Below are 25,348 nucleotides of genomic sequence, written 5' to 3'. Positions count from 1 at the left end.
GACAAAAAATGCCATTAAACAATTTCCTGCATTTATTGCAAAATCAATAACTGAACAGATGAAAATACTTAATAATGAGATATTTCTGTTAACTCATCTTGTTGATATTTTAATGGGAAAAACATCTTCACCGTTTAAATTAATCTACATAAAAAGATTGATATATTCCAATGTTGTTATTACAGCTTCAGAAAGATAGGCTGAAGAAAACTAGGAGGCCGGATAATCTTAATTTCTGCATTTCTTCCGACATGATAGACGCTGAAATGAAATAGCAAGGGCATATCTAAAAAGAAATTTGTGAATAAAATTACGAGAATGATTACACAATTGGTGCAATTTTTATATAATTTAAGATGAATCCACTGGATTTTACATCAGAGATAAAGATACCAATGACAGACTCGATTGTATGAACCATGATCTATGGGAAATCAACGTGATCCCCTTACACTTAATGACACTGTTCCATTGCCTCCCAGGAGGTTTACATGATAGTTTCTGATCAATCTGCTTGAAATGCAGCTCTAACGAGATGGAAACTAACTACACTATCTCTCTTTTAAAGCATTGTTTTCTTTGTTAATTACAATGATGTTTCATGCTTTTGTTAACATGATTTATAGCATCTATCATTTCTGTTGACAGAGATATCGCAACCACGGGGAAATTGGAAAGCTTAGAACAATCCCTTTTCCGAATTCTAAACTTTGAAACCCTACGCAATACTCGATGGCGTACAAACAGGTTACGCCGCATGGAATTATCACGTGACGTTCATGTTTTCAAAAAAAAAAAAAAAAAAAAAATTGATGCTCACTGGATTTGTTTTCGTGATTGGTGGGTAGAGGGATTCACTTTATCCTCGTCGTAAACAGAGATACATCTGTGACGTATGGGACAAATGAAACTACTGCAACAACCAATCAGATGTAGCAATGCAGATAACAAAGTAGAACTTATCAGTCGATAGTCGAAACTATTGCCCTCAGTATCAAAATCAGTCCATTGAAGTGTTTTAATAGGCCTGCTGACTAATTAGCTATGAAGTAGTTATCTGAATTTGAATTTTCATATTGTGAACTTTATTAGAAACACAAGCCAGTCAGAGGCAATGACATCATCTCTTCTTGTTCTCACAATCTAAAATATTTACTGCATATATGTCATGTCACTTTCATAATGGGTGAACAGCCCCTTACACTACATTCAGAAACAAATGAACATCGGGTACAAGAGAATAATGTCCTGCCAGCTTTCTTTTGATTTTAACTATTTTCTTAACAGTTCGATATAATTATGTCAGTTAAAGTTGCAAGTTTTTTTTCCCAAAATTGCTTTTTATGCTTCTTTTATTGAAATATGAATCAAATAAATACAAATGTTGCTATTTTCTATTGACGAAAAAGTTATGGACATAATCTTAAATAATCTTTCGCGATCGACATTCTTTTTGCAGAACGTAAATGTATAAACTCAGGTGAATATTGATAAACTGAACCAAACTCTCTATACAACTATTTTCGGTCCAACTTCAATTACGAAAAACCTAAATACTTAACCTATCTGATTAAAAACATGCATCAGTTGTTTGGTTTAAGTCTTAAGGAATGCTAAGAAACAGACAGCATTGTATTTATATGTTACATAACGATTTAAAAAAAAAAAAATTTTTTTGTATGCTACATCATTCTCGTACCTGGTTTTTCTGTTAGAAGCGTTTTCTCGTTACATACAGTTGTAGGACAGCAACCATTCATCTCCTCGCGACAGACGAGGTTAGGAGCAGTAGGGAGGAGGAGTGACGTATCGTTACACACAGGACGACACTCCAACTCTCCGTCTGTCATACAGACACACACGTCCTCACAGTCAATTTGGAACTCCTGTCCTACTCTATACTTGTTATTGTTGTAGTAACAGAACGGGAGAACTGCAAAGATCAAAAACACATTATTTGTTCTCTTTAAACTCTCCATGTTAAAAAATTCACAAGAGGAATAAGACCTGTTGTGTTCCGGGCATCATCGAACGACTCACACAATTACAAACCCGGCCAAACCAAAAGAGGTGAAAAATTTGATCACGTTGATTTAGAATTATATTTAAATAATTTAGGTGATGTGTAAGGACTTTGTGTAGTCGATGATGAAGCCGACGCTGACCCTTACCGAACACCTGGTCTTACAGACCCTTAACTATTTCAATTATCACTTCGCCCAGTCGAACATGGCTCTAGGCGGTAAATCATTTGTTAGGTCATAGTTATAAACATTCTATCTTCAAATGTTTTCAGAAAAATCAACCAAGTTCATGAAAATTCAAAAGTGTAGATTGATATTCCTTATGTATTCATATATGAATATGGATATCTTTCCTGAACAATACACTTATTCTGAAAAGACAGTGGAGTGATGTAATGAATTATGTATTACATTTTATGAATATTGTAAACTAACTCTCACAAAAATATTATATTCTAGTTAGAAGTGTTTCAACTGTCACTGATATTGCTTTCAAATCCAAATGTAGAACTCTAGTGCTGTGTTTTATTTTCCCGGAGATTCATCGGATATTTACCAAACACATCGTTCAGTCAGTGGCGAGAAATTATTTCGTTATTTTATAGTTTTCTCTGAAACAGGCGAAGTTTCATGATCTACCGATTACGACATGGCCCTCGTAAAATGCTCGTTACTGTCCATCACCGCTTTAGAGGAACCAATCAAAATTAGATGTTTTATACATGTGTTCACAGTTAGTCCTGTATCTTAATTGTATCATAAATACTGTTATTGCGAAACAGAATACGAACACTGGATATTTGAGTAGCACTGTTCCAACTTTAAATGTTTATGACCAACGAAGTTAGATATTACACACACGATAGAAAATCAAAGTAAAGCAAATCTGCAACTAGGTGTTCTTCGAAATATGTCTAGGTTGTTCTATGAGAATTCTCTACTGGCAATGCTGATGTTTTTATATCAGAAACATGACAAATCACGGTTTACATCATTTCGAATGACATTTGATTCTGCCAGATTTGCACGCCAAAGACAAAACGGTTTGGTATTTATTGGATGATATATCTCTTTTGAAAATAGAGAATTACTTTCTATTTGAACTCATATTAACTTTGTCTGGAATAAACCCATGATCAAATCCTGCAGACGCAGACAAATGAAAAGGACTCACGAACGATATTCGGTAGGCAAGAGAATTCTATGAACGTCTCGAATAACAAAACTATCTGTTTCGTCTACTTGATAAGAGTGTAGTTCGCAATGCCATATACGCCTGTTTGTCTGCCTTTCTCGAATTATTTCTTCAGATCTATGCGGTCCCAGGAGATTTATAGAAAGTCACGCCCCTTTCTGTCACGAATGATACACGACTAATGCTACGAACTAGACGCACCTGTCGTGCTGATAACGACCACCTCTGTCAGGTTAGCGATGACATCCGGCTGTTGCCAGGTAGCCACCCTCATAAAGTACAAAGTGTTTGGTTGGAGTCCGTACATTGTGGCTATCGACATGTCCCCGTGCTGCAAAAGACGATTCCTAGTTGATATTGATGGTTTGCAATACGATTTGGTGAACCTTACACTATAAATCTTTAACACCATAATGAACATTCCAAGACATCTAAGCAAGACACATGGTTCTTAAACATCTGATATTTTTCTTCTGTCTTGTGTCTTTTTACGCCACATTGTCAGCTTGTTGTTGTAGTAATTAATTTTCTACCTAGCTAATTGGATCATCAAAGTATACGGCTGAAGCACAGGCTCAATATAATTCTCGTTAGCTGCCAGCGTTCGAGAGCTAATTAGAATAACTAAGCACTCACCTCTTCACGTTTCCAGACAGACGTGTCGTTGGAAAACATTGTAGAATAAAACACGGTATATTCAAACCTGTAGTCTGGTGGTTGGAAGTCGTCCCAGGATATAGATATGCTTGTAATACTGATATTGGTAACTGTCAAACCAAAATGACCTAGAAAGGAAAAAAAAAGAATTTATATGAAAAATACTTAAACATTATATCAAAACTAATTGTTAATAAGTTGGTAAACCGACAACAACAACCGACTCTAAGCAATAAATAGTATCTTTAATTGAAATTAAAAAAAAAAAAAAATTTAACAAGCTTATTTCTTAGGAGTACCATGAAGTGAGATTTGTTTAAAAATTGAAGCTAGCAGAATAAAACCGAAAAAAGGAGTTTTATAAAACCTGCTGGATTTATTAGAAATTTGGTTCTTCGGACTCAAATAGTTTCAATTGTTTCTATTTAATGTGTATTGTTTTAGGGTTATATTTGAGTAAATTTCCAAAAAATAAAACTTTTGAAAATGATCACTTGCTCATTAGAAAAAATCTGTTTTTGTGTGTAAAGTGAAAGTAAAGCGAAGAACAATAGTACCTGGCAGTGTGCTTAGATAATTATCCACAGTTAATTCGAATGTAACTCTTTTATAAATATACGTCAGCTATCAGCAGCGGCAATTCCAATACTTTTGGTTAGTTTTTTACAGTTCTTTTTTGAGATACCTGGCGCCACTATGGTAACTTGTCATTGATTGCCATCAAGCTTATTGTGAATGATCAAAGTTAAACGTCATTGTTTCTTTTATTAGTTCATTGAACCCCTTCGGATCCCTTTGATTTTTTTATTTTATTTTTTTTTTTTATTTTTTTTTTTATTTTTAAAAAAATGCTTACATATACATGGAAAAGAGATTGAATAACAGCCCATTCCACAAAATCTTTAAAACTAATCTGCTTCAAACCTTTGGTAAAAGTGCGAAAAATTAACTATGAAAGTCATTCTTTTTCGTTACAATACAATTAGCTTCTACGCCATACTAAAGTTATACAGGTAACATAGCATTGTAGCCATTTTAACGTGTAATTAGCTTGCTTTTCTTGGCTGACTTACATCTTGATTTTCTTTCTCTTGAGAAAGATAAATGATGAACAAATTGCTAGATGAATTGTCCGTTCTATTTTTTTTTTGAAGTTGTTCACTATTTCTGAAATAAAATGCTTCTGTGATGAATGGTAACTGGTGAAATGCAAACATTTTATTAAAACAGTGTTTGATTTATTTCAATGTAATTCTTTAGATTATCGTCCGTTTACAAACCATCACTTATTCCTTTTGTAAGAACAGCCCTGTATTTGTCAGCAATGTAATGGGTGTATTTGAACAAAATACAGCAGCAGCATGTCATACATCCATTGGTTACAAATAGGCATCGTTCAAAAAACACAGAAACATGCACGTGAGCGTCAATGATTTTGTGTTTTATTTTCCATATCGGATTAGAATAAAATATTGATGATAGAGAGCATTGCTGTATGCCGATTTAGAAAGTACTTTTCACTACCACAGAAAGTTGTGTGACAGAGTGGTAAGCCATCTAGAAAGAGTAATTTGGGCTTTATTTTCTCAGTCATCAATTTCATAAAAAGAACGGTTTCAAGACAACTACAACGGGAAAAATGAGCTAATGTCCTGCCGTTATGTAAATGATTTATGACATTAAAGTACAACGATTAACTGTTTCTTCTATATATATTTATATATATATTAATCATTATTAATAGGTAGGTTTATTCTTTACCGCGTTCAATTCAGAGTCTACTCAAGGGGTCAAAATATACCACAGCGCCAACACACCATGACAAAATATACCACAGCGTCAACACACCATGACAAAATATACCACAGCGCCAACACACCATGACAAAATATACCACAGTGCCAACACACCATGACAAAATATACCACAGCGCCAACACACCATGACAAAGTAAACCACAGCGCCAACACACCATGACAAAATATATCACAGCGTTAACGCAAGATGGCACAATATACCACAGCGTCAACACACAGAGAGAGACAAAAGATACAACAGAGTCAACACACAGGTACAAAATATACCACAGCATCAACACACAAGGACAAAATATACTACAGCGTCAACACACAAGGACAAAATATACTACAGCGTCAACACACCATGACAAAGTATACCACAGCGTCAACACACCATGACAAAGTATACCACAGCGTCAACACACCATGACAAAGTATACCACAGCGTCAACACACAAGGACAAAATATACCACAGCGTCAACACACAAGGACAAAATATACCACAGCGTCAACACACAAGGACAAAATATACCACAGCGTCAACACAAAGGACAAAATACACCACAGCGTCAACACACAGGGACCAAATATACCACAATGTCATCACACAAGGGCAAAACATACCACAGCATCAACACACAAGGACAAAACATACCACAGTGTCAACACAAAGGACAAAATATACCACAACATCAAAACACAAGGACAAAACATACCACAGTGTCAACACAAAGGACAAAATATACCACAGCGTCAACACACAAGGACAAAACATACCACAGCGTCAACACACAGGGACCAAATATACCGCAATGTCATCACACAAGGACAAAATATACCACAGCGTCAACACACAAGGACAAAATATACCACAATGTCATCACACAAGGACAAAATATACCACATGTCAACACACATGGACCAAATATACCACAATGCCATCACACAAGGACAAAATATACCACAGCATCAGCACACAAGGACAAAACATACCACAGTGTCAACACAAAGGACAAAATATACCACATGTCAACACACATGGACCAAATATACCACAATGCCATCACACAAGGACAGAATATACCACAGCATCAGCACACAAGGACAAAACATACCACAGTGTCAACACAAAGGACAAAATATACCACATGTCAACACACATGGACCAAATATACCACAATGCCATCACACAAGGACAGAATATACCACAGCATCAGCACACAAGGACAACACATACCACAGCGTCAACACAAATATTGGACATACAACTGCGTCAATTTACAGCGATTTAATGTAACACAACGTCAAAAAATAGAGATGAAATATACAACAGCATCGTCAACACAAAATGACAAATTATATCACAGCGTCAGATCAGCACACAAACAAAAACAACATCAAATGCACACCAGATCGTCAACACAGGATCAAAATATACCACAACGTCAACACGGTAACGAAATATGCCACAACGTCAACACGGTAACGAAATATACCACAACGTCAACACGGTAACGAAATATACCACAACGTCAACACGGTAACGAAATATACCACAACGTCAACACAGAGGGACAACGTATAATATGAAAACAACAAACGAAGAAAATATTTCACATTAATATATACTTCAGCGATGGTTTACAAAATACATATTCTGATATAAACATATTTTGTTTTACCAACATTTTGTGTGTCATGATAGTTAAACACACCATGTAGGAAATCAGATTGATTACAGCGAGAGCGTCCTCACAGCAATCATGTATCGACAGAAGACATTAGCAACCAAACACGCTACCATGCCCTAAAGATATTTAGCAAATTACTCCTTGATTGATTAAGGCTAAATAGATATTGACAATTTACAACCTACCTCTATGCACTTGTGCCATATATGTTTTCACGAGAATTAACAAGCATAGTCAGTTGCGAGCGTTCACAAGGCGTTTAACACCGGATGCTATGAAGGTATGCACATCATATACAGATATAAAGCTATTATCCCGAGAGTCCGAGAGGTGTATACTGGATGGTTTTAGGAATTTATCAGACTTTGAATGGTTTTCGCTGCGACACGATTCGCCAGAGCATGCATGTATACCATATTCGTATTTTGAGTTGGAAGCATGCTGCAAAACGTTTTTGGCTGTTAAGACAACATAACAACATGATACTTTCGAGAAAACAGGTCAAAAACACTGTAACTCATGATTAATAATTTGAAGGCAAGTGTGGAAAATGGCAGATTTACCCGAACACAAATGAAAGCTAAAAGAAGAGAGTAATGGAGAGGATAATACCTCTCATTTTTTATTCATAATTGTCCTTTGATTTATCTATATCTTCAGCCATGTTTAGTGTAGATCATATATTGGTCATAATCTCAAAAGAAGCAGCTGAAGCTACTTTGAATTATTTTTTACTGAATGCATATCATTGAAAGTAAAGCTTCTAAATTTGGGTTTCTTTCCTCTGGTCTCCGTTATGAGATTCATTATTAGGTGTTAGGGGGTCGGCTAAGCTGTAGGTAAAGCTATACTTTAAGCAGGTTTTACATTGATATGGAGTTAATCCGTAATTGCAGAGTGTTGTGAAGTTTGAGGCCTGGGGCCGGTTGTTCAAAGGCCCATTAAATGTCTGACGTCATTTTCAGGAAACTTTCCATTTCAAAAATGTCCAATACCTTTAATGGAAGATTAAAGCTTCATTAATGCAAGATTTATGTGAAAACTTTAATTGAGGGCTGAGGCTCCTTTAAACCAAGGTTAAATCGTCAATAATTGTAAGAGAAAAAAAATGCATGCTTCATAATGGTGATGCCATAATTGAGTTTAACTTCCGAAATCTTTGATAATCTGTGTCGGATCTATTTATGGGATCTTTTAATGGATTTAACGTCCTGTCGATGACTTCTGATGGAGAGACAGCATGTGCAAAAGAGTTGTCGCCCCTTGACAAAACTTCCGGTATTATGGTATCTGATATCTGACCTGTAAGTTTTTATGAATATTTTTGGTATCAGTTTTGTGTAAAAACATTTAAACGACAAAAGATATCAGATATCACATATAATATCTAAACATAATTTTTATTTTTGATAAATTGAGAAAAAAAAAACAAAAAAAAACCACCGGACCAATATAATTGCTATATATGTTTCTATTCCTCAGGAATACAACACAACGTATACAATATAATGGAATTCCTGTGGGATTAAAATGATGTTGGTACTGAAATACAGTCATACGTGAACAAAGGTTAATGATAAGGAGAAGAAGGCGGTGTCGTTTATTTGATTTTGAAACTCCACAGTGCAATATTGTATAGCTGGTTCAGCTTGGTGCTCACAAAGGCATGCATTCAATTTCTATACCAATTTTAGTGTACCATCTAAGCACGGTTACAGCCATATCATTGCGCTGTATATTCCATTAGCGGATGTTCTGGAATGTGTAATTTGAAAAACTCAAAAGATCATTTCGGTAACCTTGAGTTTTCGTCTCGTAATAAAAGAACATTGATTTTCTCCTCACGGTCACACCGTACAATTCTAAATATCAAAAGGAATTTTAGAAATTGAACGGCTTCCTTCCTTTACCAGGAGAATTTGTGTAATTTTCCATGTATCAATCATTTGAAAAAACAAAAACACGACAGGAAAAGGTCGTGTCAATACCCTGAAGATGAAATCGTGATTAAATTACAAGGTGATAATATTTTTGAGGTTGTCAGATTTTTTCAGAAAAAAATGATAAAATACAACAAAAAAATACATCTCTTTTGGCTTGACTTCCTTTATTTGACATGCAATATGAGTGTGTGAGGTTTTGTGTAGCTGCATACTGGCCATTTAATATTGAAGGCTAACCCTTTGTGGTTTACCAAACTAAGCTAGAGGGTCCCGGATAAGCCAACCTGTCTAGATACTTAAAAAGCAAAACGACAGTAATGCATTAATTGGTTTTTTCCCGATCATTCCCCCAAAGTTCCTGTGATCAAGAGGCATGATGCTATGCCGTCAATTCAATGGTGGACAAACCATCACAATTGATTAAATTTCTCTAGGTGTTTACGCAAACAATGCTTTTCAGCAATAAATTTACTTTGATCTGATAGTAAAAATGATGTTAAATGCTTCATTGTATTGGATTTTATTGTTGTTTGGTATGCTGCATTGCAACATACGTAAAAAGTCTGAACTTCAAAGTCAACAAGTGCATGAGAGCAAGCGTATAAAAGTCCACTCTATTTAGGTTTTTTTCATGTATTCCACATGAATCTATTTACAAACTTTAAAAGTACCGACTCGGAACGGGAGATGATTCAGTGTTTGACACCAAACATTCAATTTCCATAACATCATTATTTTATAACGCTCTTTAAGTAATGAATTTTCTCTTGTGGTTATTGTAGAGGAAGCTAACACTAAATATGAAAATTAACACCATAAAACTGATAAAGCATTTACATAGATAGAAGCTGTTGTACTACATATCATTGATGTTTTCTAACTTTACTCTTCTTGGCCAAAAGCATCTTCGACAGCAGCATTTCATTTTACCAACCTATCATCCTTTTAGAAAGAGACATTGCCTTGCGAATTGAGCATGAATGAATATCAACATTCAAACTCGCTTGAAAACCTCAACTGAGGAAAAATATGAACAAAATGCAGTTTAGCAACAATACCTTGGAAACGATCAATATAAGTTTGACTTTCTCGGTAAATCTAAGGACTAAGCCAATCATCGTTCTTGCTTCAAGTAAGGGACTAAAAAGCATGGATACCTATAAATACAATCATACTCTAACGTGTAAGTATTGGTAGCTGGTTTTCGGTATAAAAACAACCACATATCATATGCTTCCTAGTGGTTATGACGAAGTACTTTAGATAATTTGGTGGTGAGCATGCATCCATTGACCAAGACTTGTAATAGTCGCTGTACAATTGTAGTTTATTTCCTTATATTTACATCTCCCTTCTTCAGTTAGTGCTGTCTGACTGCGAATAAATTAGCGTATACGCAGTGGGAAAAAAGGCTCAGTGAATTAATAAGAGCGGGAATCATTAACATAATTATGACGTCGTCTATTTGTGACGTTACACGAACGTCAACTTGACGGTGCCGTTTTGAAATGACTGATCAACACAATTTTAGCGTTTTCTCCTGTTACCTGATGATTTCTGCACAAAAAGTATTTTGTCAAACACAACTGGATATTGTTTAAATGAGTGCATATCTAGCTTTTCCATGAAAATATCAATTAATCAAAAACGTAAAAGGTATTAAACAAAAATGTTAAGTTGTTTCTTACAATTATTAACAATACTATTGTCGTTACGTAGATCCACTAAAACTACATGTATATTATCTTAGCAACCACAGCTGCCGTAGGGACGCGGTGGCCGAGTTGTTAAGATGTACCGACACTTTATCACTAGTCCTCCACCACTGCGTTGCGAGTTCGAAACCTACGTGGGGCAGTTGCCAGGTACTGACCGTAGGCCGGTGGTTTTTCTCCGGGTACTCCGGCTTTACTCCACCTCCAAAACCTGGCAGGTCCTTAAATGACCCTGGCTGTTAATAGGAGGTTAAACAAAAACAAACCAAACCAAACAGCTGCCATGGTTACAGTACCACCGTCGCAACACACACTGAGTTTATTTTCTTCACACTGTGTTTATATATATATATAAGGATTGTACCTGATTTTGACTGCGTATACGGTAGTATGCCCGCAGTTGGCAACGAACATAACCTATGGAGCGCTAACGCGCTATCCATAGGGAATGTTCGTTGTCAACTGCAGGCATACCACCGTATACGCAGTCAAAATGAGGTACATTCGTTAAATGAATAACTATTCCATGTACATCATACACTGTGTTGCCCTCTATTCTAGAGACAACTTTCGTTGTAGTATGCATCTTCGTCAGTTCCAGAAACAAAATACATTTTATTTCATTATCTGCCTTCCTCAACTCCAGAGTCGATCCTCATATTAAAATTTGATTAACTCTATTCCAGAGACGAGTGATATTATATTATCTGTGTTTCACCATAAAACAAACGGTTTTGTATTTCTTGCCTTCTATTGCAGAGACAAGCAATATTGTATTGCTTCTCTACGATAATGTCGCTATAAATATAATCTTTGATAACGTTCATACATGTAAGTGCATGAGGAACAGATTCGTTTCACCATCATAAATTTGACACCAATGTTTTATTAAGGCTTTGAAAGTACAGATTCTTTAAAAATGTCGAACAACTTTTTTCTTCTTTTATATCTAATATTACGTTAAACAAGTATCGTGTAAGGTCAATTACACTGTAAATATAGCAATATACCTCGTGCACGACCCACAAGTATTATAAATGCAGATAACTATTAAGTCTAAGGCAAATGTTTAGTCTGCTACACATTGTTACGTACAATAATTTGTTGTACGATGCGGGTAATGTGGGGCATTTTCTGGCGCAGTTATCTTATTGACAAAGTAGTTGCAATGATTGAATATTTCCTCGATACATTTTATAAACTCTCATTTTCCTTGTTTTATTATTAAACGAATTTCCGAAAGCCCGTTGATGAGCCAGTATCTGAGTATCTGTTAACATTGCATAGGTAATTGTTTTACCCAAAATTCACATATCTTTATTCTCGCTTTGATGGTAAAAAGACAAACAATCTCATCACGACTTGATGACGTTTTCAATTTATGAGGTATAAGCATTTCAACATTGGACCATGTCATTAGTTGATGATGACACGGTGCATGCAATTGCAATAATCTACGATACTGTAACTACAAATATGATCTACGATAATGTTATTATAAACATAATCTACGATAATGTTACTATAAACATAATCTACGATAATGTTACTATAAATACAATCTACGATAATGTTACTATAAATATAATCTACGATAATGTTACTATAAACATAATCTACGATAGTGTTACTATAAATATAATTTACAATAATGTTACTATAAATATAATCTACGATAATGTTACTATAAATATAATTTACAATAATGTTACTATAAACATAATCTACGATAATGTTACTATAAAGATAATCCACGATAATGTTACTATAAATATAATCTACGTAATGTTACTATAAATACAATCTACGATACTGTTACTACAAATATAATCCACGATAATGTTACTATAAATATAATCTACGATACTGTTACTATAAATACAATCTACAATAATGTTACTACAAATATAATCTACGTAATGTTACTACAAATATAATCTACGATAATGTTACTATAAATATAATCTACGATAATGTTACTATAAATATAATCTACGATAATGTTACTATAAAGATAATCCACAATAATGTTACTATAAATATAATCTACGTAATGTTACTACAAATATAATCTACGATAATGTTACTATAAATATAATCTACGATAATGTTACTATAAATATAATCTACGATAATGTTACTATAAATATAATCAACGATAATGTTACTATAAATACAATCCACAATAATGTTACTATAAATATAATCTACGATAATGTTACTATAAATATAATCAACGATAATGTTACTATAAATACAATCTACGATAATGTTACTATAAAGATAATCTACGATAATGTTACTATTAATACAATCCACAATAATGTTACTATAAATATAATCTACGATAATGTTACTATAAATATAATCAACGATAATGTTACTATAAATACAATCTACGATAATGTTACTATAAATATAATCCACGACAATGTTACTATAAATATAATCTACGATAATGTTACTATAAATATAATCCACGATAATGTTACTATAAATATAATCCACGATAATGTTACTATAAATATAATCCACAATAATGTTACTATAAATATAATCTACGATAATGTTACTATAAATATAATCTACGATAATGTTACTATAAATATAATCCACGATAATGTTACTGTAAAGATAATCTACGATAATGTTACTATAAAGATAATCTACGGTAATGTAACTAAAACTTTAATCTACCATAATGTTACTATATAAATATCACTAATTAAGATATCAAGATGCGACTTAATAACAATTGTAAACCATATAGCTATCGAAAACTTATAATCACGCTCATAATTGTGCAATGTAAGTAAGGTTCTTTACGATGGAGGATTATAACTTGAATCAACCGTCAACGTATATTGATTGTGGCTTCTTGTGTAGCTCATCAAAGCGTAACAAACAAGATAAACACATTGTTGGCAATTTATGTCATGTCTCATTTTACTTTGGTTCCTACACGATATGTCGTTTATCTTCTGAACGTAGAAGACAGCGTTACGCCACCGTATCTGTTAATCTCGTTTTACTACTTCTATATTAGGGTGATGTTAAAAGTAGGACCGGGCCTGATCTAGAACAACTTGGTTGATGGTTTCATGGGTGTCAACATCTGCCAAGGTAGCTCTGCACATGTACGTCATTGCTGATATTATTCGCACACTGGCGGAGAGGTTTATTCACTAAAGGTGCACTTTAACGTTACAAAATGGTTCAAACTTCCAGATAAGTGCGTACAGAACTGATTCGTTTCATCATCATAAATGTGACACCAATATTACATTAAGGCTTTAAAAGTAAAGGTTCTTTAAAAATTTCGAACAACTTTTTTTTTTGAATTTTTAGGATGCAATAAACAGGCAACGAAAAATGTCATTTATATATATATATGACTAATATCCAGTTATACAAGTATCGTGTACCGCAAATTACACTGTAAATACATCAATATACCTCGTGTACGACTCACAAGAATTATAACTGCATATAACTACTTATTCTAAAGAAAATGTTTAGTCTGTCACATATTGTCACGTACAAGAATGTGTTGTACGATGCGAGTAATGTCTGGTCCAGCATTTTCTGGCGAAGTCATCTTATTGACAAAGTAGTGGCATCAATTGAATGTTTGCCTCGATTGCATCATCGATATATTTCATAAACTCTCATTTTTTTTTTTTTTATTGTTAAACGAATTGCTGTATGCCCTTTTGATGAACCAGTGTTTTACCCACAATTCACATCTTTATTCGCCTTTTCGCTGGTTTAAAGACAAACAAGCTTATCACGACTTGATGACGTTATCAATATATAAGGTGTAAATAATATCAACATTGGACCACGTCATCAGTTGATGATGACACGATGCATGCAATTGTTCTTTATTCAAATCATTTTGAGGAAGAAATGTTTGTCGGAAAAAGTATATACCCCTCTTGTGTTATGCAATTAAAAGCGTCCAAACTCGAGACGTTTTCCCAAATGCTGAAGCATATCCCGATATCTGTTTCTGGTTGTTCAGAAAGCCACAAACAAACAACATATATATACATGGACAAGTTCAGCTGAGGTGTAATCTTTCGACATACCAGCTTTCAATTTGTGACGTCATATACTTTTATGATATTATGTGTTTGTAGATGTCCTATTCAAATTGTTTATGGCAGATAAATTACATAAATATATATTATAGCGTAGTAAACAAACTCCCCGTCAAACTACCAAGAATGTCTCTTAACTTTTTTACGAATGAACGGCAACAGTGTTAACTTTGTTGTGGCGCCAATTATATATATTATCTGTATAAAAAGTCTATGAACTTTCTCAAACGGGGTTTTAGTCATTTGCCATTTATAAGGTACAGTAACTCAACAAAAGAAATACACTGAAATCCTTACATCATATATGTAGCATATTTGCTAACCGGTCAAATACACTCCGATAATTAGAGTTAATTTCTTTTGAATCCACACGCCTTTGACTCTAAACCATTATTGAAGCACAGCTATTGTTATTTCACATTCATGATTCATAATATGGGTTATCTAATACTGGTGTACTTAGTGGTTTTTTTTTGTATCATCCTTTATTTGTTCGCTTGTGTGTATCCGTAAAATCCTTCTTTTTTATAATTTACTATAAAAAACCTGCATACAACTTAACAGAAGATACTACATTGGTGTTGATAATCTAGAAGAGCACTCTCTTTTCCAGACACGATGACAGTTTGATCTCATGAGGATATTACTATATATATTGGAACTTCCAGAGAAGCAACAGATCCATTTGATCCAATCATCGTCAAAGTTACAATGATCCAATCAGCGTCATAGTTACAATAATCCAATCACGAGATAAACTGGGACCAATAATGTGAAAAGACATACATCAAAGCGAAAAGAGAAAAAAAGGATAATACATTTGTGAGGAAATTGTTATATAATCCCTGCACTTCATGGGGCGTCTGTCTTAAAACTAATTCCTTTGACAACGTGCTCAACCAAATCCTGCAATATGGAAATCTGAAATGGCATGTTCAGTCATAAATATTCTTTCCTTTGATAATGTCTGTCTCCTATAAACACTTTACAATTGTAATATACTTCTATTTTAGACGTAACTCAGCAAAGAGGAACAAAACAATTATCCTCCTTCATTGGAGAAAGGAAATTAATTAAATAAGTTTCCCTTCATTTCTTGTTTATGAACATTTCAAAGTCACTTTTATTATATGGAAGACGGAAATCGATTATTCACCAAGATCCTGTAAACAGGATTTGTACCAATAAAGGATTTCATTTCAGACCTTGCAAATGATTCTTCTAAAATTGTTTATTTCAAAAGGAAATCAATTTGTCAACATACTGATTATGTTGATCGGGACAATTTGTTCAATGTACTTGATGGAAATCTTAACTTGAACCACCTTGGAATAATGCTTTTTTTTTATTAAGAAATTATTTAGATTAATTAAATGATTAAATGATTTGTTTAATTGATTAATAAATTCATTGATTACCGACAAAATATCAAAGCATTAACTTGATTACATTTTCATGTTATGGAGATATAACACCTAAAACCGGACTGTACTCTAAATAAACTTATATATGTATTTAAGGTAATTGCCATATGTCGTGCGAAAATGTATACAGATATTTTATGCTTGTGCAGCGCCGAGAACTTGCGACGAATGAATCCTGATATATGACTTCATTATTTCTATTGCTATTTTAAATGCATTTGTATATAATGGAAGATGATTTTAGTTAGTCTGTTATTGAATTAAATTAAACTGGAGCAGGCATTGCCATACTTCCGTATTCATAAATAAGGCCCGCACTATAAAAATACAGTTATTCGTATAATTCTAACTGTGTTAAGCCTCAGGAAAATGACGATGGCCGCATTTAGATGGCGTTTTTCTATCTGGTGCAATCAAAATGCAGGAAATTGGCGTCGAGAAACTTAATGTCTAGATATAAATGTAATTAAATATACATTTAAATGAATGTTTAATAGACAATCCCTACATATATTTTAACTACAATTATTCCTAACTTATTAACGTGAAGGCTTTTAGAATGGAAAAGTCCTTGCTGAATAAAATTGCTTTTATGGACGGTGTCTGACATTATTGTAATGAACTTTCTCCTCACAATATATAATATAGTATCCTCTCGAAATAAACTATTTGATATTAATAACAAGTACAGATATGAAGTATTGGCTGGGAATATATTTCCATTTTACATAACACAATGAAGCATTGGTGGAATCAAAAGAGAGACCACTATATACCAATAATATAAAACGAAACAAAAGAACCATAAAATGAACACCATAGTAACGTTATGCAATTGAAACATGCAAAAGACTGTTGTAACCAAAAGGACCAATTCTGGAATCAATTTGCATGCAAGAAGCAGTTTCCATCTAGTAACAGCATGGTTCAATCGTGGCAAACACGTGTACATACAATTTTCACACATACAGTATTTGTAAAATCTTCTATGTCAATTTTATTAACATGTTGTGGTTTGTTCGATAACAAATGGCTTTGTCGTAATATAATGTTAGCCGTGAAAGCTGCTGACGGTTGACGGATAAAAAATCGCCCGTGTTCCATGAGACGCCGGTTGATGAAGATAATACGGAAGATTAATGATCACTATCATGATCTCATCAAGAAATATTATATTTCCTTGTGCCACGTGTTTGATGCTCGTTAATATGGCGAGTGATTTTAATGTCACTGCTACAATTTCGATTTGGAGAAGTAGTCATTACATGGATTTGAGTGAAATTGATATAATGGATGTTGTTAATGTTGCAAAACCGTTACAGATCAGCTGGTTTTACAATTTTGTTCTTTTTTTTAAATTTTCTCTGCATAAAACATATAGAGAAAAAAACGCATAAAAGGAGATAAAAAATGACCGCGTGAAAGCGTGAATGGAGTTAACTCTGCGTCGTGAAAAGAATAGCTAAATCTTTGTGAAAGGAGTAGTAACTCAGCGTGAAAGGAGTAGTAACTCAGAATGAAAGGAGTAGTAACTCAGCGTGAAAGGAGTAGTAACTCAGCGTGAAAGGAGTAGTAACTCAGCATGAAAGGAGTAGTAACTCAGCGTGAAAGGAGTAGTAACTCAGCGTGAAAGGAGTAGTAACTTAGCGTGAAAGGAGTAGTAACTCAGCATGAAAGGAGTAGTAACTTAGCATGAAAGGAGTAGTAACTTAGCGTGAAAGGAGTAGTAACTCAGCATGAAAGGAGTAGTAACTTAGCATGAAAGGAGTAGTAACTTAGCGTGAAAGGAGTAGTAACTCAGCATGAAAGGAGTAGTAACTTAGCATGAAAGGAATAGTAACTTAGCATGAAAGGAGTAGTAACTTAGCGTGAAAGGATTAGTAACTTAGCGTGAAAGGAGTAGTAACTTAGCGTGAAAGGAGTAGTAACTCAGCATGAAAGGAGTAGTAACTTAGCATGAAAGGAGTAGTAACTTAGCGTGAAAGTAGTAGTAACTTAGCGTGAAAGGATTAGTAACTTAGCGTGAAAGGAGTAGTAACTTAGCGTGAAAGGAGTAGTAACTCAGCATGAAAGGAGTAGTAACTCAGCATGAAGGAGTAGTACCTTAACGTGAAAGGAGTAGTACCTTAACGTGAAAGAAATAGTAACTCAGCATGAAAGGAGTAGTAACTTAGCGTGAAAGGAGTAGTACCTTAACGTGAAAGGAGTAGTACCTTAACGTGAAAGAAGTAGTAACTTAGCGTGAAAGGAGTAGTAACTCAGCATGAAAGGAGTAGTAACTTAGCGTGAAAGGAGTAGTACCTTAACGTGAAAGGAGTAGTAACTTAACGTGAAAGGAGTAGTAACTTAGCGTGAAAGGAGTAGTAACTTAGCGTGAAAGGAGTAGTAACTTAGCGTGAAAGAAGTAGTAACTCAGCGTGAAAGGAGTAGTAACTCAACAGTGAAAGGAAGTATTAACTTAGCAGTGAAAGGAGTAGTAACTTAGCGTGAAAGGAGTAGCAACTCAGCATGAAAGGAGTAGTAACTTAGCGTGAAAGGAGTAGTAACTCAACATGAAAGGAGTAGTAACTTAGCATGAAAGGAGTAGTAAATCAGCATGAAAGGAGTAGTAACTTAGCGTGAAAGGGAGTAATAACTCAGCATGAAAGAAGTAGTAACTCAGCATGAAAGGAGTAGTAACTCAGCGTGAAAGGAGTAGTAAATCAGTATGAAAGGAGTAGTAACTTAGCGTGAAAGGAGTAGTAACTCAGCATGAAAGGAGTAGTAAATCAGCATGAAAGGAGTAGTAACTTAGCGTGAAAGGAGTAGTAACTCATTATGAAAGGAGTAGTAACTCAGCATGAAAGGAGTAGTAACTTAGCGTGAAAGGAGTAGTAACTTAGCGTGAAAGGAGTAGTAACTTAGCGTGAAAGGAGTAGTAACTTAGCGTGAAAGGAGTAGTAACTTAGCATGAAAGGAGTAGTAACTCAGCATGAAAGGAGTAGTAACTTAGCGTGAAAGGAGTAGTAACTTAGCATGAAAGGAGTAGTAACTCAGCGTTAAAGGTGTAGTAACTCAGCGTGAAAGGAGTAGTAACTTAGCGTGAAAGGAGTAGTAACTTAGCGTGAAAGGAGTAGTAACTTAGCGTGAAAGGAGTAGTAACTCAGCATGAAAGGAGTAGTAACTTAGCATGAAAGGAGTAGTAACTCAGCATGAAAGGAGTAGTAACTCAGCATGAAAGGAGTAGTAACTCAGCGTGAAAGGAGTAGTAACTTAGCGTGAAAGGTGTAGTAACTTAGCGTGAAAGGAGTAGTAACTTAGCGTGAAAGGAGTAGTAACTTAGCGTGAAAGGAGTAGTAACTTAGCGTGAAAGGAGTAGTAACTCAGCATGAAAGGAGTAGTAACTTAGCATGAAAGGAGTAGTAACTCAGCATGAAAGGAGTAGTAACTCAGCATGAAAGGAGTAGTAACTTAGCGTGAAAGGAGTAGTAACTTAGCGTGAAAGGAGTAGTAACTTAGCGTGAAAGGAGTAGTAACTCAGCATGAAAGGAGTAGTACCTTAACGTGAAAGGAGTAGTAACTCAGCATGAAAGGAGTAGTAACTTAGCGTGAAAGGAGTAGTAACTTAGCGTGAAAGGAGTAGTAACTTAGCGTGAAAGGAGTAGTACCTTAGCGTGAAAGGAGTAGTACCTTAACGTGAAAGGAAGTAGTAACTTAGCGTGAAAGGAGTAGTAACTCAGCATGAAAGGAGTAGTAACTTAGCGTGAAAGGAGTAGTAACTCAGCATGAAAGGAGTAGTAACTTAGCGTGAAAGGAGTAGTAACTTAACGTGAAAGGAGTAGTAACTTAGCGTGAAAGGAGTAGTAACTTAACGTGAAAGGAGTAGTAACTTAGCGTGAAAGGAGTAGTAACTTAGCGTGAAAGGAGTAGTAACTCAGCATGAAAGGAGTAGTAACTTAGCGTGAAAGGAGTAGTAACTTAGCGTGAAAGGAGTAGTAACTTAGCGTGAAAGGAGTAGTAACTTAGCGTGAAAGGAGTAGTAACTTAGCGTGAAAGGAGTAGTAACTCAGCATGAAAGGAGTAGTAACTTAGCATGAAAGGAGTAGTAACTCAGCGTGAAAGGAGTAAGTAACTTAGTGTGAAAGGAGTAGTAACTGAGCGTGAAAGGAGTAGTAACTTAGCGTGAAAGGAGTAGTAACTCAGCGTGAAAGGAGAAGTAACTTAGCGTGAAAGGAGTAGTAACTCAGCATGAAAGGAGTAGTAACTCAGCATGAAAGGAGTAGTAACTTAGCGTGAAAGGAGTATTAACTCAGCATGAAAGGAGTAGTAACTTAGCGTGAAAGGAGTAGTAACTTAGCGTGAAAGGAGTAGTAACTTAGCGTGAAAGGAGTAGTAACTCAGCATGAAAGGAGTAGTAACTCAGCGTGAAAGGAGTAGTAACTCAGCATGAAAGGAGTAGTAACTCAGCATGAAAGGAGTAGTAACTTAGCGAGAAAGGAGTAGTAACTTAGCGTGAAAGGAGTAGTAACTTAGCGAGAAAGGAGTAGTAACTTAGCGTGAAAGGAATAGTAACTCAGCATGAAAGGAGTAGTAACTTAGCGAGAAAGGAGTAGTAACTTAGCGTGAAAGGAGTAGTAACTTAGCGAGAAAGGAGTAGTAACTTAGCGTGAAAGGAATAGTAACTTAGCGTGAAAGGAGTAGTAACTTAGCGTGAAAGGAGTAGTAACTTAGCGTGAAAGGAGTAGTAACTCAGCATGAAAGGAGTAGTAACTTAGCGTGAAAGGAGTAGTAACTCAGCATGAAAGGAGTAGTAACTTAGCGTGAAAGGAGTAGTAACTTAGCGTGGAAGGAGTAGTAACTCAGCGTGAAACAGAGAACGTCCACACAGGTCTCATAGGCCTTTTCACAAAATTGTCCCGAACGTGTCGCAACTTTGAAAAGATATGGTCCATAATTTGAACTAAACGCATTTTAGTTTTACCCAACAAAAATATACATGCAGACGATTAACACGGTAACACGTTTCACTAAACGAGAAGTAATTGTAGAACCTTAAAGAAGAAAGATAATCCCATTGTTGAGGGACAGACATATTATCCAATAATACGTCCTGTCGAAATTGGACGAGCGCATAAAAACCAGAGTAGATATACATGGAAGGAAAGAAAGAAGAAATACGAGTAAGTTTCGTTGATGCGATATATTTCAGCAGTTGATATCGCATGCGGACAAAATGTTATTTTTCTTGTATCACATATCAGTGAATGTTTGTTTAGACGTTAGCATGCAATGCGACTATGCCAATGCGTGTTTAACACTAGGAAGACCATCTTGTCAATCATTGTTGTATTTCCATAGAGCATATCTAAGAGTGTTTTCGCCAGGGGATCAAACGTAAGTGAACTGGATATAAACAAAATCCTCAAACAGTATTACATGACATTTATATTCAGTATCAATAGCCATACATGATATTTACTCGTATGCATAAGCAATTTGAGGTGAAGCTCTCCACCATTTGGCATCGCCTACGGGTTTCTGATGTTCCAGAACATCACTGGAAAATTTACATATCTTTATATTTATCTATAAGTAATGAAATTGCTTCCCTGCAAAATCGTTTTGCAGATTCGGATATACAACGGCCATAAATGTCCCAGACATTGGCTCTTGTTTCAGTTAATAATGTTTTCACTTAATGTTTTCTAAATTGTAAGACCTGGTATGCTAAGAAAGCACGCATGTAAAAAAGAAAAGTGCTCTTGACTCTTTTTCAACGACTAATTCCTTTGAATTTCACATTTAATGTACATTGTATGTAAAATAACATGGAGCAAGACTATTTCTACTGACTTTAACTAAGAGGATATTTGCTTCGGTGCTTTGTTGGAGGACATACATGGTCTCAGGGACTTAATCAAGGCTTGTATTTAGCTTCAGATTAAAATCGACCAGTATATCACTGTTTTAACATTGTCGTTATCTAGATGAGGACAGTCGATGTTTACCCGGCAGTAACGATTATTCGTAATCAATTGAATAATGTCAATCAGTTTCTCCTGAAAGATCATGCTGCCTTCATCCATAAATCGAATCATTAACTAGAAAAGTTATTATACTAGAAAGGATTTTAATTGTTTCCATTGCTATTGTCATCGAGTGTCTTACTTATTTAATACAGATTTTCAAGGGGTTATATTTTCGTGGTTTTCATTTGTATATGGTATAATGTCGCCGCGAGAGCTAATATGAAGACGGGTGTAGTCAAGGGAGGTGCTTAGCTGCGGTAACGTAGCTCTGGACGGACGATTTCTGATAGAAGGTCGGCCAAGAAAGATAGGCCAAGTATGTAAATTCGTGCTTGGATATGTCAACAGCAAGAAAAAACAAAAACAATAAACAACCCCCCCCCCCCCCCCCCCCCCCCCCAAAAAAAAATAAAAAATAACGACGACAAAAAACACTCACGCACACACAAAAAAACAAAAACAAAAACATAAGGTCATTTTCGCTGATTGTACAAGGATACACAAGTGCATGGAACTTTTATTTGAAAATAAACATGAAGCTTCACAATAGACCAGTTTTCTTCTTTCATATCACGCTCCTCGTAATCCACGCCATGTCGAATGTTTGATTATCGCTCGCACGGTATATATATGTTAAATTCAACGCTTTAGCGTATTTACATATATCATAATGGCAGATTAACGCGTGCTGATAATCAATATGAATCTCCGGGGTTACCGGGATTCGAACTTCTTCATAGAAGCTCGTGAGGACTTTTGGATATTTGTTTAGCCTTCATACGGAATTTAACCATTCAGTGTTGTTACACCGTTTTTCGTGCCGTTCCTGGATAAGGTTAGTTTAAGAGCTATATACACTTTAATGTCAAACGTTAATGCTTATGTACATACTTAAAATAATTATAATGAGTTTTCATCAAACTGATTCTAATTTCTCTCTGTCTATGCACTACAAATCCAAAACAATATACCTGTAAGATGAAAGAGTAATGGGAAATATATTGTCCGCGTTGGGACTCGAACTAGCGACCCCTTGCTCTCAAGGTAAACATCCTACCACTAGGCTAAGGGGAAATTCTCGTTATCATGAGCTTCAAAAGGTGACCCACACTCTCGACTTGTACACTACTCCCTCCTTCACAAAGTCATCACCCCCGAAGACAACCACAACCCAGGTTTTACAGCTCCAAGGGAGCCACTTCATCTCATATAACTTACAATATCAACGGAGTTATTAAAGGAACCAAATCTGTAATAGGAATGAAAAATTCATATAGTATTGTACATTTTTTTGTATATCCCTATCGATCAGCAAAAATAACCTATTTTTTTTCTGCTATTATCCAAGTACGAATTTACATACATGGCCTCTCTGTCATGGCCGATAATCTATCAGAAATCGTCCGTCTGTCGTCCAGAGCTACGTTCTCGCAGTTAGGCACCTTCCTTGACACACCTGTCTTTATATTAACTATTGCGGCGACATTATACAGCATACAAATGCGTTGGGGCTCGAACTAGCCAACTCTCGCTCTCGAACTAACCAACTCTCGCTCAAAAGGCAAACATCGTACGACTAGCTAGAAATAAGTTCGCGCTTGCCTGAGCTAGTTAAGGCAGTATATATTCCCTAAATTTATGTACGGAAATTGTCATTTTGATACAGTTCGATATAAATGTAAAAGCAACTATTCTAAATAAGCGTCTGATTATCCACCAACAACTTGCGAGGATATGTTATCTACATAGGGGTTAAACGAAGTGTGATTGTTGTATATGGTTATCATTATATTCTCGTCAGTTATTCAATGAAAGCAACAAAAGAAGCTCGCTAAGTGACGTCGAAACGAATCCTGGTGATGTCAACAAAAGATCACGTGACACGAAGCACGCTAGGACAATAAGTTCAAAAAATTCAATCAATCAAAAGACCATAAGGTTAGTTATTCAATAAAAGCTCCAAAAGACACTCGCTGAGTGACGTCATAACGAATCCTGGTGACGTCAACAAAAGATCACGTGACATGACGCACGCTAGGAAAAAAAGTTCAAAATTTCAATCAATCAAAAGACCGCAAGGTCATGTACAACAAGCTGTGTATCCATATTTAATTCAGCTGTCAGTTCGTTTACACAATGGTCCGAGAGCAGAATCACACTGCGTATTGTGGTAGAAATTGGATTCACCAATCAAATCGGCCGTTAGATACAGCTTGCAATGTATTTTAACCTTGTTCCGTAAAGCACAGTTATAACGGAAGTGTTTCTCCAGACAAAATATGCGGCGGTAAGCACAAGACATAACCAGTTGCGTGATACATATTTTATGACGTGTTTTATTGACTGGGTATGATATTATCCTATTGTGTAAGAATGGTATTTTAGTCATATCGCCTCTAGCGATATAGACATTTTATACATATGGTCGCCCTCTCCAATACACTGGATAAGCTTAAGACAATAAAGGATTTTCAAGGACAGTAGTAGAAGAGCAACACGTAAATGAATGCCTTACGCCTCCCTTCGCCATTCTGTAACCTCTAAGGAGTGACCAATCATTTTCTACAGCAAATAATGGTGTGACTACGTTAATTCCGGAAAACTATCCCATTTATGACTCCTTCGTGGCCATCATGTGGTAGACGAAATCGGATATTCAAAACCCTATGTTTACATAGGACCTACGTCTTCCTCTTGTCGAAAGGGCTAGTTTTATGTTCTGCCGATTCGTCCACTAGTCTAGTCTATCGCCGTGGCGACACAAACCCTCATTAACGCCCATGTGTGT

The 25,348-nt window shown here is 35.4% G+C and overlaps 1 protein-coding gene across 1 annotated transcript in view; it reads right to left on the bottom strand.

Moving 5' to 3' along the window:
- The window catches only part of LOC117322999, a 50,659-nt gene that overhangs the window by 17,156 nt on the left and 8,155 nt on the right, over positions 1–25,348 (bottom strand). The window contains exons 2-4 of the mRNA XM_033877978.1: positions 3,856–4,004; positions 3,421–3,550; positions 1,700–1,933 (exon numbers count right to left, since the gene is read on the bottom strand). Coding sequence (XP_033733869.1) covers positions 1,700–1,933; positions 3,421–3,550; positions 3,856–4,004 — 513 coding nt within the window. The remainder of the gene's footprint in view (positions 1–1,699; positions 1,934–3,420; positions 3,551–3,855; positions 4,005–25,348) is intronic.

The sequence above is a fragment of the Pecten maximus genome, chromosome 3 (genome assembly GCF_902652985.1).
Source record: "Pecten maximus chromosome 3, xPecMax1.1, whole genome shotgun sequence".
In the NCBI taxonomy this organism is placed as follows: Eukaryota; Metazoa; Mollusca; class Bivalvia; order Pectinida; family Pectinidae; genus Pecten; species Pecten maximus.
The sequence above is the reverse complement of the archived record's forward strand: the minus strand, read 5'-3'. Positions and strand labels throughout refer to the sequence as shown.